Below are 15,412 nucleotides of genomic sequence, written 5' to 3' on the forward strand. Positions count from 1 at the left end.
ACACTGAGAAACTTCACAACCTGTAAACTTGCACCAGTTTGCTAAACCCAAGTTTATAAACAACTACAGTTACAATTCAACAAACTGACGGCCACACAGACAAACGAGTTTATTTACTTGCCAGGAGATATATTGAGAGCTAGCACTGGATCTGAGACTTCCTGGGCTTTCCTGAGGTGCTCTCTAAGCCTTGAATACACAACAGAATTTTGACAACAAAAGCATCAACTTCGGAGCCGGGAGGAAGGAACTCTGCCAAAAGCAACAAGCTTGGGAAAACACAGGGACTTTTGCTGGGAAGGACACGGCTACTGGGACTGTCTAGCACTGAAACTACCATCCCACAGCTGAGCAGCTCTTTAAAACGCTCCTTTTTACGGCACAATAAAATATGTGGGTCCCTCAGGGCTAATGTTAGTCACCATTTCTAATAACCCAGCAGTGAGAAAGCAGGATGACAGCCACCAGTGCTCAGAGCCAGACAGTCTGATGGTTCTCCCCTTCCACCAGGGCAGTGCTGAGTGTTGGGGGGGACTGGAGCCATGCTGTGGAAGTCAACAGTGGTGACAAACAGGAATCAGGCTGTTGATTTAGTAGCCCCAGCTCTGAATAGCTCCGAGGTCTATAATGCTGCTCAGCAGATAGCAAACTCGACAGCACTGTGGTGGCACACAGGGCAGGCTCTGCTCACACTTCATCTACTCCCATTTGCCCAGTTTGGGGTGCTCAGAGGAAAGATCTGGTTCTCTCACACACATCATGGGAGAACCCTGGGAATCAAAGCAATAGAGAGGCACTGAAGGAAAACTTACCAGGCTTAAAGTTAACCTGGAGTTGTTTTAGAGCAGCAACATGGGCACTGAACCTGACTGCTGACACTGAGCTCAGCTGAGTTGTTCCTGCTGCAACTTCAGCTGTGACAACAACAAAATCTTCTGCCCCAAAGCCCCCCAGTCACTGTGTGTGTCACCTGCCTTTCCCCCCCCCATCACAGCCAGACTTTTGTTGTGAATTATTTTTTTTTTCTTATTATTCTCTTTGAGAAGACTTTTCTTCACACATAATTGGCTTGGCAACCTTGACAATAACTTCAGGAGACACGAAGCAATTTCTTCCCTCAGAAGCATTTTGCCATTCCGTGTAGGTGTCATTAAATCTGATTTCTCCCTTCACTTATCTCGGATTTGTCAAGATTTTCAACATCCTCTTAAGAACTTGCAGATAAATATCAGGCTTTATCTCTGAACTGCAGCTCTTACTCAGGTGCCACCCTCATAAATCTTCGTATCAGATTCACGAGTACATGGATTTGTAAGCACAGCCAAAGCAAGCGTGACCTGCTCGGAAACACAAGGATTTCAAACCCTCAGGAAAGTGAAACCCTCGGCCTGTCCACGCTGGATTTCAAGTCAGTCCCTTTGGTGGATGTGAGCACCTGGAAATCACATCAACAAATCTGAGCAGCCAAAAGAACAGAGTCTTTCAGCATGACTGACCAATGCAAGAGAAGCCTCAGGTGTGCGTTCCTATTATCTTCCCATGACTAATTTCACAACACATAATAGTTTACAGTGCATGGTTACCAGAAGTACCTCAAGAACATCCTGGAATGGAAGGATTCGATCCCTGCCAGGCTCTTACCTTTGCTCCCTCTCCGAGCAGGAGAATGAACAGAACTTCCAGTGCCCAGACAGTGCTGAACTGGGTGGAAGAGCAGCACTTGGCTGGCACCTGATGGGCTTGTGACAGCACAGACCACTGAGCTTTATTAGGCAAATTCATGAATGGAAGGGCCATAAACTGACAGCAGAAGGAGCAGCCCAGGATGAACTGTGTGAGCAGCAACACCACATGCTGGGGTCTGGGGCAGGGATGGGAAGCAGAAGTCACCCAGGACAGAATTCCTCACCAGTCTGTGTGCCTGGGGCAGGAGTGTTGTCCCATACACCTGGAAAGTGGTTCCTTCGCTCTGTCTTTGACCTGCAGCTCTAAAACTTCAATTTCTTCCCTTTTCCATGCCCAGTTAAACACCAGTGGCCTTCAGTCATGAATTTCTGCTGAACAAACCACGTGCATTGACAACACAAAGCCCAGGAAGAGGCAGATACCTACTGACTCACACTGGACTTAAAAACACTGTTCTGTATTTCAGCAGCTGGCTCTTACCTTTAAAATTATATTCCATTGTTGGACAAAGTGATTCCCTGGAAGATCACCATTATTTGTTAGGGTACATAACATTATAGTCACCTTTTGTTGTTTCTATTATGCTTTTCACAGTTGTGCCTTCAAATGACGTGAAACCATTTCTAGAGGACTCCAGAGAACTGACAGCACCCAGGAAAACCATTTCAAAGAAAAAGTTCAGGATTCAGACAGGATGCTGGATGCTTGGTCCGTGGGGCTTCCTCAATTTTTAATTACTCCACCATCAGTTTAGTTGTCCCACTTTTTGGAGTGTTAGAATGGCCAGGATTCAATTAAGCACAAGACAATCACTCCACCTCTCATCCTCTCTCTTCCACCCTGTTTCTACTTTGCAGTTGCTGATCTGCCACAACCACTGTGGATCCGAGGTGGCCATTTTTAACCTAAGAACACTGTTCAGATTTTTTCATTCCAGAGAAACATTACTGGTGTTTGAGGGGAAAATGTGCCAGCCCTCAAAAAAAACCCCAAAAACACAACAACAACAACAACAACAAAAAACCCAACCCCAAAAACATATGCCAGCCACAGAATTCTAAAAGGACTGAAATTGGACTCATTACCAGAGGACTGAGATTATATAATGGGGTGATCTTCTTAACGTTTGCCTGAATCTGCACGTTAAAAAAATCCCATCATTTGCAGCATTGTGTCGAGCTGAATAAACTCTGTGTTTGTGCAATCTGCAAACATTGGCTCTCCACAGTTGTGGCATTCGGTTTCTCAATCTCATTATTACCCCCTTCAGGATAACCTCGAATTTGGAAGGTATCATTTTTCGAAACGCGCATCATCCCCGTGGAATCTGTTTTCCCGGTAAAAATGGAAACGGCCCCGAGGTTTCAGCCCCGTTTGCAACCTGAGAAAAGGGAGCTCCCTGCCAGGGCCACCGCAGCTTGTGCCGTGCATCCCTCCAGCAGGACCAGGGAGCCTCTCGTTTGTCCCTCCGCGATCCTGCCGAGGGGATCCGGCCCTGGGAGCTGTAATTAATCCATTCTCCTGCAATCACCAGCACAGCTCAATGTGCCCGGGCTGCAGGGAGCCACAGGCAGCCTTTGTTGGAGCAGTAATGTGAGCCACGGAGATAATGGGGAGAGAGGTGCTGATAAAGGCAAGGTATGAGCGAGTCAGACACAAACCTGACCCACTTCACGGCCTGAATGCTGAGCAGCCACTTCTGACGTCAATGCATATTTTACTGTCCACCAGCAAGACAAACCAGCACTACAACCTGCTTCAAAATAACAGTCTCTGCTACCTGGGCTGCTCCAAACACGGAGCCTTGGCCACCAGCATGGCACTGGAGCTCTGCAGGCATCTCCCAGGCATCCCAGCCTGGCAGGGCTGGGGGCACACGGAGGGCAGCTCCCTGTGTCCCATCCTGCAGCTCCCTGTCCCATCCTGCAGTTCCCTGTGTCCCATCCTGCAGCTCCCTGTGTCCCATCCTGCAGCTCCCTGTGTCCCATCCTGCAGCTCCCTGTCCCATCCTGCAGCTCCCTGTCCCCCATCCTGCAGCTCCCTGTGTCCCATTCTCCACCTCCCTGTGTCCCATCCTGCAGCTCCCTGTGTCCCATTCTGCATTCCATCCCCACAAGTGCACAGGGTTTTACTCTGCACAGACCAGGAGCACGTTGTGTCCCTGTGAGAGCACGGTGTTATCAGTGAGCAGGAACCCAAATCAGTCCCTAAGATCCCCTCAAAAACCAGCAAAAGGTAAAGGTGACATGACCAATCCAGGAACTTTGGGAAGAACCATTTCCATGTCAAACCTGGAGTGGCATTCCTCACCTGCAGCCTTCACTCTATCTCATTAATACCTTCACTTTTTGCTCCTTAGGCTAAACTTGAGGTTTGAAGGTTTTGCTCCCAGCCACCTCCCATACCTTCTAGAAAATGAGTCCATCAAAGCTCTCCCCTCGAGTGTTTTACACATCCTCCACTTCCTGGCTAATTACTAAGACTGAAAAGAAAGATCCTATGAATGCTATCCATCCCATTCCTTTTAGAGCAACATTAACACTATTAAATTGCAGCTCAGCCTGCTGTTTTAATCAAAGGTGGCAGCCTCACCCAGCTCACAGTTTTAGGAGCATTTATTTTTGAATCTTATTCTCCCAGCAGCTGAAATACAGAGGTAACTTTACGCACTTTTCTGTATTTGACTAAAAAATGTTGTGTCCTCCAAGAGTAAAAGCTTCAATAAAAGTCTCAGAAGCACCAGAATGAATCAAGAGGACCACTGGAAGTCAGGAAGAGCCTGGAATGGCCAGGAGTACCCCTATGGGGATTTTTTAGCTGCTTGGAGTGATCAGGAAGGAAGAGCCTCATGCTTAGTGCTGGAACCCTGTGTAAACACTGACAGTGCAGAGCTTTATCAAAGTAATTCATCAGTTACTGTGCCATTTTTCAATTCCTAGGTTAATTCAAATTAGAGCCTAATTCCAGCTATCAGAGCTGGGATCCTGGCTGCCCTCTGTTCTTCCACACTTTGATAAATGGGCCATGAAGAGTATGAATGACTGGAAGAGAGTGTTCTCAGGGCTCTGCACGGCACCAGATAACTCCAAAATCACAGATAAACATTCTGGGGAGTTCATCATTTCTCTCCTTTGGAGAGAAAAACAAAACGACTGACTCAGCGCAAATCACTACAAAGTTTCCAAGCAGTCTTAACTTTCCTCCTTTATCACTCAAGCAAACCTGATAAAGCTTGACAGAGACACATGGAAGAACCAGTGCCAGCTAATGGGCTCATTTGCATACAGACCACCTGTAATTAACTTTCTGTAATAGAGAAGTAGAGCAGGAGAGCAGCCGAGGCAGGAAAGAGCAGCAGCAGCTGATGGAATCTCATAACTACCATTTATCAGTGCTTTTATTTGAGTCCCTGGAGAACCTGAGCATTGAAATTCTCTGTGCCTGAGCAGTTCATGGCTCTAACCTTGCTTTGGTTAACGGGTCTCCCGAGATGCCTTTGAAGGAGTGTTTTTGTGAGCCCGTGTCGTGTTCGGGGGGGGCAGGAATTCACGTCCCTGCAGCGCTGAGGACATCCAGGAAAGGAATAACTCTGCATACAGCACGGATGAGAGCCCTGAGGAGCTCTGAAAAACTGTGCCAGGCTGAACAGAACAACCTACAGGGCAGCACAGTGACGGGGAGAGAAATCAGGAGGCAAAGTGTGGTGGTGGGAATGGGGAGAAGGCGAGGAAAGCTCAGACGAACAATAGCACAAAAATTCCCTCCCATTTAGTTCCATTACTCATAGCAAGTGGGTGACTTGCAGCCCTTAGACACAGTATTTACTGAAGGCATAAATTGTCCTGGTAAATAAATTGTCTGTCAGCCATAAATCTCCAGGTGCTCCTGGAGATGAATGCAGGGATGAAATCAGAAATGAGAAAAGGAAAAATGCCCCACAAACAGCAGCAGTGCTGATGAACCCATTGGGTTAAAGCTCAAGGATGTACCAAAACCCTTTCACCGTTTCAGAATTGCCAGGAAGGGTAAAATAATGCAGCAATGATCAGAAATGTTTTATCACTTTACCCTTCTCAGCCTGACTGGCTGTGGAGTCACAGCTCCTTTTCAGGACAAGCAAACTCACTCCTTCCCAAAGCAGCTCCTCACAGCTCTCACCTTCCCTCCCTGCTCCCATACTAGTGATGTCTCAAGTTCAACAGTCCCCCAAATCAAGATATTACCCACTTTTCCCAAGTCCTGCCGGGCTAAAATCAGTATGGAAGGATTCATGGAATTGTAATGAAAATTATTTCCATCGCTAGCAACATCTGCTGCCTCTAAATTTATAATTAAAATGAAATCATGCATGCAAAAAGGGGAAAAAAAAAATCAATAAGCTTCCATTTTGAGGTTTTTTTCCCCCCAATGTTGAAAGAAGTTATTTGATTAACTCTGTTTTAACCTGAACATCTGGCAGCATCAGAGACGTGTCACGGCACCCACAAAAAGCATCTGTAACTCTAAAAAAAAAAAAATTGTTTCTTTTTTGTTTTGTTTTTTTTTCTTGAAAGCGTAACAGGGATAATCCAGGAAATAAATCCAGGAAACATTTGGACCACAAAGCGCAAAAATACGACACGTTATCACCCATTTTCTGTGCCTCAAGCACAGCAGGATCTCCTGGGCAGCACCAACCGAGGGACTGGCACGGCCCTAACAAAAGCAAGGAGTTACTGCACCTCCCCTGCACTGGGAGTACCTGCTATTTTGATGTTCATGTTGTTGTCCAGCAGGAGGTTCTCAGCCTTCAGGTCCCTGTGCACGATCTTCCTGCCATGGCAATACTCCACCGCCGACAGGATCTGCCAGAACTTGCGCCGGGCCTCGGACTCGCTCAGGCGGCCGTGGCTGGCCAGGTAATCTGGGGAGATAAGCCAGGCTTAAAGTGGGCTGGACAGCCAGGAACGGCCCTGGGAACAAGGGGTTCCCCTCCAATAAACAGCACTCAGAAGGTGCCTCAGCCAAACCCTTTATCCTCCCGCCCTGCCCTCGGAAAGAATGGGAAACACCCTCCCCAACAACGGGGGAAAGGAAAAAAAAAAACAAATAAGAGTAAGAAAAAGTTGATGCGTCACGAAACTCTGCTCCGCTCCTTCTTTCAGAGCTGCCTGAGCAGTATTTTCACAGAGCACAACTCGTGGGGAGTGCTTGGAATAACTGGCTTCACCCACCACGAGGTACTTCAGGCTTTGGGCTGCTCAGTTCCCGCAGGCTCCACACCACACTTCTCCCTCTGAAGCCTCAGCAGAGGCTGCACAGCGGCTGAAAGTATTTATTTTTTTGTTTTCTGGAAATAAAACAAGCACCCATAGAGTGCCCATCCTGACCTCCCTCTTGTCTTCGTTGCGTCACAGGCAGAAAAGAACATTTTGTTTTCATATTTGATTACGTTGTAAAAACCAACGTTAGCCCTGAAAGCAACAAACTCCATTTATGCTCAGGAACAAAAACAAGGGGAGCAGCAGCTGGGTGAGTCTTGACAGAAAGAGCTTCTACAGCCAATTCTATTCTTTCTCTTACGAGCACAAAAATCAAAGAATCAAATGTTAGGATGGGTTTGGAATTGCCTTTGACATCCTACAAAGAATGGCCAAGGAGCAGCAAATGTATATGGATTTTATACCCAGCAATTAATTGTATCTTCTAAGCCACTTGTGTGACATCAGTGATCCAAGCAGGATCATCTTGCCCAACACAATGCCAGACCTGGCTTTGTTAGCTTGTGTTTTAGGGGATTTTTAATTAAAATATTGTTTGGGGGCTTTGTAACTGTCTGCAGTATTTTCATTTAAAAACTTTTCTGCTTTCATCAGGATAAAATCTGATCCCTGGAACCAGCAGGTCTGAAAACTCTGCTCAGAGCTTCTAACCTACCCAAGCCTTCAAACACTTTTCAGCTGGTTTAACTTGGCAAAGCACAAGAACAAACAAAAGCCTGGCAGTAAGGGGAGATCATAATATTTGCAAGCTAAATATCATTCAGTCACAAAGTGACTGACAAATCATATGATATCAAGGTGAAGTCAGATATCAAAGGCACAAACTAAATTACCCTGAGCACAAGCCAGCTCTTTAAGCTGTTAATCCATCATTTGTTAGCAATGCAGCAAACAAGTTAATGAATCCAAGCTGTCATTTGGCTTTTACGGCTCTGGCCTGTCAGGACTCATTTAAAGACCCCAAACCAAGTTGGCCCTCAGTGTTTCACCAGCTCTGAGTGGAAGAGGCCATTTGTTCTGAAATGACCCAGAGAGGGAGAACCCAGCACATCCAACCAGGGCATGGGCCCCGCTTGTGCATTAACCAGTGTGCAAACAGGGCAGGCTGGCACTGGGATCCAGGCTCTGTGCCAGCCCCCGGGCACAGGAACCACTCCAGGACAGCTGAAACTTGCTGGAGACATCCAGAAGGTGGGCACTGCTGGAATATGTGTGTGCAGAGCCCTGGGTTTTACTGGACATACCCCTCTTGCACAGCCTGAAGCAGCAAAGCCACCTCTGCCAGGAAACCTCCACAATTCACCCCCTTGGGCAAATCTCAGCCTTGTGTCACCCTCTGCCTACACATTTCTACAGCAGGGTTTGGATTTTTTCATTTTACTATAATAAAACAGAAACCAGAAGACACTTTAGGTTCAGCTGGATCCACAGCAGGACTTTTGTCCCCAGCTCCCTGTCCAGCCTTTTCAGCGGCCCAAAGTACAATTGTTTGCTGGACAATTGAAAGATTAAGGTGTATTTACTTCAAAACATATGACTCAGACATTGCCCTGCAAACCCAGTGGTCAGTGCTTTAAGATGCAGTCCTTCATTTAGGTTTGTACCCGTGCTAAATTTGGAATGTTAAAGCTCTGTTACACACCAAAGTGAGCACAGTGATGGTTAATGAACATGATTAAGGGCCTGCAGAGCTCAGAGAGCAGTGGGGGCTCAGCCTGGAGAAGACAAGGTGCAGAGGGAAATCTCATTTTGTGTATAAATACTGAAGAGGAGGGAGGTGGCAAAGCCAGGCTCCTCTCAGCTGAAGTGCCCAGCAAAAGGACAAAAGGCAGTGGAAACCAACTGAAACACAAGAAATCCAGTTTAAACCCAAGGGTTCTTTTCTCTGCAGGTGGTCAAAACGTTGGAACAGGATGGCTTAAGGGTGTAGCCCCCATCCAGGGTCCTGAGCAACCCACTGCAGAGCTGGACAGTCATTCCCTACAAATCCCTTCCAACCTTCTGAGAGCTGGGTTCAGGTTCAGGCAGTCAAGACATCCTTCACCCAGTTCAAGCTCAGTAAGGAACAAATAATCCCTTCTCAGGGGATTTCCCTGTATTTCCAATCTTATGAATGCAGCAATCAGTGGCTGGAATTTCAGCAGAGGAATCTACATTAAATGGTATAAAAAATCTTTATCATTAAAAAAAAAATAAATTTCAGTTCCTGTCTGGCTCTGTTGAGGGAGGTTTTTGTGCTGAAATGGTCTAAAAAGCATCAGAGACTGTGTTCTGTTCTTGGGTAGTGCAGAGTCACCAGGACTAGTTATGAAGGGAACCTCACCCTCGGTAAAATTTAGTTTGAGGACAAAAGAACACGACTCGGGCTTCCCCAGTGAGCAGGACAAAATCCAGTGCAGAATTTAGGTCACTTTGGTTAAACTGTGCATCAGTCACCGCAAGTTTGCAAGAGAAGCACTGGGAAGAGTGTCAATGGAACTGTTGCTTTTTCTTCTGCACACCCAGAGCACACTTTGCATGGTTACTGTACATATTTAATGTAGGAGTGTTTGCACGTCTGGCTGCTGTTTTGAGTGAGAAGTGTTTTCCCAAATATTTACTCTCCAGATCTGTAAAGTCTTGAGCACAAATGAAACCTTTTTCATTCGTGTGCTCTGCCAAGTTACAAAAGATATCTTTAAAAGTAAAGATATCATCCAAAAGGTGACAGGATTTGAAGGGTTGGGGCTGAACACATTATTCACTGCAGTGACATTTAACTGGGGAAAGTCATGGCTACACAAAACTGCTGCTGAGTGGGGAAAATTTCCCTGAAGCAGGTCAAAACCAACCCTGCCCATGAACTATCAGTCAGCACCACGAGGGGATGGTTTAGCAGAGCTGAAAAGACTCAGTGAGGTTTAATACCAGGCTGTTTAACACCAAGCCTGACAGGGCATTAAAAGAACATTAACCAGTTACCAGCTCCTGACCCCCACACCTTGAAGAACACGTCACAGTGTCCTTAAAGTATCTTAATATAACAGTGGCAAATCCACCCACAGCAGAATATCCCATCCTCAATTCCAGAAGCCACTCTGAGAAATCACTCCAGTAAAGCAGAAAAAAAATTATGACTTCAGACAAAAGTGTACAGAAATATTAAGTCTCCAACAACAGACCCAGAAAGATCCTTAGTTACCCAGTGCATTAAAATGTTGAAGACGAAAATATTCCCTTGCTTACCGAAAATTTCTCCATTTTTGGCAAATTCTGTCACGAGGTACAACATGCTTTTGGTCTCCATCACCTGCCGATGAAGAAATCACACATGAGTGCTTGTGGGAAGAGCAAGAAGCAAAAAAACCACCAAAATGGATCCTTATTCTTCTGCTAAAGATCTGGAAGCTTTGCCTTGCACTTGGAGTTATCACCATCTTTCCAACTGCACAAGGTGTGCAAAAAGCACAATCAAAATATTGACCCAAAGGGAAAAATCCTCCAGTTCAAAAAAATCATTTTGGATTTAACCTTGAGCACAACACAACCATTTCAACACATTTTGGGTCTCTTTCAACAATCTCAATAAAACAGTCCAGCACGAGCTGTTCGTGGACAAGACCTTGGTGAATTTGGTCTTTGCATTTTATTTGAGACAAGACAACTCAAACTCCTGGTGGGAACCCAGCACAGTGATGGGCACGTGATAAAAGCAGCCAAGTGGGACAATTTGAAGGCTATTTTAAAAATAAACTCACCTGTCAAACGCATTTTTAACCAGCCAATGCACTAATAGTGAAGGATTAAGCACTGCATAATCATCACCCCCCTCTTTAAATGATCTTCCTGATCTCCAGACTTAATTTAACTTTTCTCAGTCCCTCCTCTACCATTTTTGTGTGTTGCCATTCACTCAGAAGGAACTGTGGAAGATATTACTTCATTTAATTTAACTCTTTAAAGGTCCCTCTCTGCTTGGCAGATCAATATTTTATAGATCAAGTGCCAGTTCCTTTCACATAAAACAAAGTTAAATTGGGATCTTCATCTTTATCCAGAACTCCACCACAGGTCCAAGTCCTTGTGCTCGTTTTGCCTTTGGAGATGTTGTCAGATGACCTTAAATTCAGAGCTTTAGCACACCCAGATCTTTGTTGAGCCAGGTTTATTTGAAGCAAGGGTGTGTTATCTGTGTTTGTTAAACAGAGCCCCAACGGGGAGATCCTAAAGGGAGTATCTCAGGAAAGCCTTAAAGGCAAGACTGAACTGGAGCAGAAATGCCAGCAGCCCCAAACATTTCACCATGTGCTGCAGGAACACAAGATGAAACAGAAGAGAAACCACTACAAAACAAACCCATATTTTACTGTACAAACTACGGGCACTAAAAAAAAAAAAATAAATAAAAATCACAATTAAAAAACCTTCAAAATCTTTCACTGAAGAGTTCATCCAAGAGCAAAAGAGATGGGGAGAAAGGGGAAGAGCCACCACTGCCCCCACCTGATAGAGCTTTATGATGTGTGGGTGATCCAGCATCTTCATTATCTGCACTTCCCTGTAGATCTTCTCCAGATTCACAGCATCCAGCTGAGATTTGTCAATGATTTTTATTGCCACCTGCAGACAAACAGCAAGAGTGAGATGAAAACTCCCCAACGTTTTCCTCATTAGTTTTGCCCTCATTATACAGGGGGACAATGCAACGACCCCAGATGACTGGAGGGTTTCTTGGAGTTCAGAATTTCCAATCCCACGCTAAAAAAATACAGACTGACAGCATTAAATATGCCAGAAAAAGCAGGTTTTACATGGGATGGAAGACACAGAAGCCAGTGCTCCAGGTGCTCTTGTATCAACAGCAGGTAGGAACAGCTGACAGGGACAAAAACCCTCTTTAAAAGCCTCTTGGTGTCCATTGCTGGAGTCCATTTGAATCCCACAACTGCAAAGTGATATTTTAAAGTGAGAAAAACTGCTGGCTCAACCCAAATCATCGAAACATGGCGGTGGATCCACGTGGTTTCAACTGTGACATGTTTAATTGTTAATTAGTATGCAACTACAAAAAGGACATCTGCAGTTTATCCCTTCAGAGAAAAAAAAAAAAAAGACAACAACCCAACTCTACAGATCTATTTATCAGTCAAACCTTGGAAAGACATCTCAGTTAGTTCACAAAACACATCTTGGTCCTATTGACCTTGGTTTTAACTACCACCTGCAAAGGGAAGGTGACTACACATGTTTAGGAAGTCTCAAACAGAAGACACTCAGAAAATTTGAACCCAAGAAGAAAATTTGAACCCAAGGAGAAAATTTGAACCCAAGGAGAAAATTTGAACCCAAGGAGAAAATTTGAACCCAAGGAGAAAATTTGAACCAAGGAGAAAATTTGAACCAAGGAGAAAATGTGAACCAAGGAGAAAATCTGAACCAAGAAGAAAGCAAAAACGTTGCCAGTCTAAAAACCATGCAAAGGATAAAAATACTAAAGAGTGCTGAATGTATAAATGGTGTTTATTCACCCTGAATATCACACTATTAATGCTGAAGCAGGAGCAAACAATGTAAGTCACACAAATGCTCCCAATTATAACAGCATTTCACAAACTATTGAACATGGGAGACAGCTGCTGAGCAGGAGACAAAATCCACAGGAGGTGAACCTCATTATCTCCAGTAACACTGATTAGGGACCCACCTGAATTCACAATTAACTATTTATTGACTTCATTTCACTCTGCCTTTGCTCCACAACCTCTTTAGAAGTCCCTTGTCTCCCTCATCCAACAGGAAAATAAGATTCTGCTATGAGTGATTAAATGGTAATCAGGGAAAATCGGGTTGTGAGATGCAGGAGGCTCTTTTGCAGAGCTGAAGCAGAACAAGACTCATCTAAAACAGACAAAAAAAAATTTTCAAAAGGCAGCTGTGGGATTTTCTTTTTAAACAACGTCTAAAACTTTTAAGCAATTTTTAAAAATAATGTAGAACTCTCTAAAACAATTTTATCAAGAAACAATAAACATAAGAATGTTGTCATATGCAGCCATTAAAAACAAGCAAAAAAGGCCACATGCTACAAATTTCACCATTAATCACAAGTTATTGCACAGCCTCTATTCTTCATCACATGGAACAGTGATGCTCAAGGTGGTAAATACTAAAAAAAAAATCACAAGTCTCCCTTTGAAAGTTTCTGCCTTTGGACAAAACCCAGGCAAATCAAGCACGTTGGTCCTGCTCCTGTTTGTTACCCCCCATTCCAGTCCTATTCCTTCCAGCTCCACTTGGGGTTTGCACAAAAATAAAGTGAAGCCACTTTCTCATTCAGACCTTCTGCCCTGATGCCACGAGGCAGCAGAGGATGCAAATAATCATTCCTGCAGCTTTAGAGGGAAAAAAAAACCCCACCACAACCCCCTCCACACACCTTTCAGCCTCCCCAGCCCAATTTAAGATCACACCTCATAAAAGGACTTCTGGTTACTGCTGATTTTCTGCAGGCACCAGTTCTGAGCCTGAGGAGAAATCGCTTCCCTAGAAAGCTCCAGAGCGTCAAAGCAACCACAGCAAAGCCACTGAACCTCAGATATCAGGAAATATTTATTAAAAACAACCCCTGTGTCACATTTCTGCCCTTCCTCTAACTCATTTTACCCCGTCCCTCTGCGCTCAGCCAGAGACAGGAGCTGCCTTCTCCTTCATCCTCCTCATCTCTGCATTTCACACCCGTTATTTGGGGTTTCAGAGGGCTGGAACCTGCTCTTTCTCCCTTAAAAACCAAAGAAAGGGTTCCTCTGCAGCAGTGTGACATTCCTGTCACACAGTGGTGATGCACCTTCCACTCCAGGAACAAGGTATGTCCAGTTTGGGAGATAAAAAGCTCCAAAAATCTCCAGCATTTTACCCTGAACTCTGCACTTCCCACCTTCCAACAGCAACAGTTTTTTTAACTTTGGTTTCCCAGATTTTAAAAAAAAAAATAAAAAAATAAAAAAAAGAGTATCCACTTCCCTAGAAAACCCAAGATAACTCATTTGTCCTTCTTCCCTTTTAAAGATTAAGTACTTCCAATTCCACTCCAGTTCCTCAATAACAAGTGCCCACTGCAGTTTTATGTTCTCCGAGGTTAATGATGCTCTGCAACCATATCATGTCAGTTCCTAAGAAGTGAGCAATTTCATATAAATAAAAATAGAAGCAATTTCATATAAATAAAAATAGAAGTATGCAATTTCATATAAATAAAAAAAGGGCTTTTTTTTTTTTGTCTTTACACGGTTAAAATCCCTGAGCAGCTCTTATTTCCTGAGCAACCACCAGTAAAATGTGATTAGAGGAAAGCAGCGTTGAAAAAAAAGAATAATAAAGAAAGAATGGGTGATATAAGTTTGGGAAGCACGGCCACAGATCCTGCTACAACCTTCACTGCACTTTCTGGCCAAGAGCAGTGAATCATGTTCCAGTGTTTCCTACTTTCTTCCTTTTCCAGAAGTTTCCTATCCCATCTCCTCGCTCAAAATAAAACAGCTCTCCAAGGCTGTTGAAAGACTGAAACCAAAACCTTCTTCAGGGAAAACAAGTCTTCAGGGCACACAGTCACTGGGAGCAAAATGGCTCCAGAAAAACCCTCTTCCAAGAGTTTGGAAACATTTCCTTCCCTCTCCCCAAAGCCACAAATAAAAGCTGAGTGGAGATGTAGAACAGGTCACAGAAGGTTAATGCACAAAGTGACCTCCTGTTGTCCATCCACACAGACCCCCCCCAAATTATTACCACTGCCATGCGTCCAGGACCTGGAGGAAAACTGCCACAGGAATGTTTTCACCCAGACATCACCAGATAATCCTGACAGCACCGTAAAATGCTCTTTATTAACACAGCTAACACTGAACTCCTTGAGAAATCACATTATATGTTGGAAAACAAAGTACTGGAGCACCGTGGAACGAGCCAGTGCCTCAGAAAACTACTTGCTACCTCTGTTATCATGTTAAAAGGTGAATTTTGTGCTGCTGCATCCATAATCTGTCCAAAATTCCCAAACAGGACTTCTGGAGCTGCATCAGGCAGTCGACAGCCACCACCAATGGATCCATAAAGGTGTGTGTTGTGTAACCACAGGTACTTGAAACAACCCTAAGCACAGCTCTCTGCTAATTAGGAATATCTTACTGGAGCTACAAACTAAGGAAGAACAAACTATATCTCAAGTTTAAACAGGTTTTTGGTTTAAAAAAATCCCACCCCATTGCATCAAACCACTATTTCTCTCATGATGTGCAGTTACTTGGTACCATTCAGAGGGTTTTTTTAACACAGTAAAAACCTACCTGAAGGAGAAAAAATTTGCTTTTTGCAGCCCTTGTGCAATTCTCAGCGTGCATGTTATATATGTGCACATTATATATGTGCATCTCCTATGGGAGAAGCAGCACAGGAGCAGCTGCCACCTCTTCTTCCACACTCAAATGCAGATT

At 44.4% G+C, this 15,412-nt stretch overlaps 1 protein-coding gene across 1 annotated transcript in view; it reads right to left on the bottom strand.

Moving 5' to 3' along the window:
* SIK2 (salt inducible kinase 2) overlaps nucleotides 1-15,412 on the bottom strand; it is a 32,133-nt gene that overhangs the window by 12,208 nt on the left and 4,513 nt on the right. The window contains exons 2-4 of the mRNA XM_027734495.2: nucleotides 11,430-11,546; nucleotides 10,173-10,236; nucleotides 6,428-6,589 (exon numbers count right to left, since the gene is read on the bottom strand). Coding sequence (XP_027590296.2) covers nucleotides 6,428-6,589; nucleotides 10,173-10,236; nucleotides 11,430-11,546 — 343 coding nt within the window. The remainder of the gene's footprint in view (nucleotides 1-6,427; nucleotides 6,590-10,172; nucleotides 10,237-11,429; nucleotides 11,547-15,412) is intronic.

The sequence above is a fragment of the Pipra filicauda genome, unplaced genomic scaffold (assembly GCF_003945595.2).
Source record: "Pipra filicauda isolate LSUMZ 115617 unplaced genomic scaffold, ASM394559v2 scaffold416_size611912_pilon, whole genome shotgun sequence".
NCBI classification, from domain to species: Eukaryota; Metazoa; Chordata; class Aves; order Passeriformes; family Pipridae; genus Pipra; species Pipra filicauda.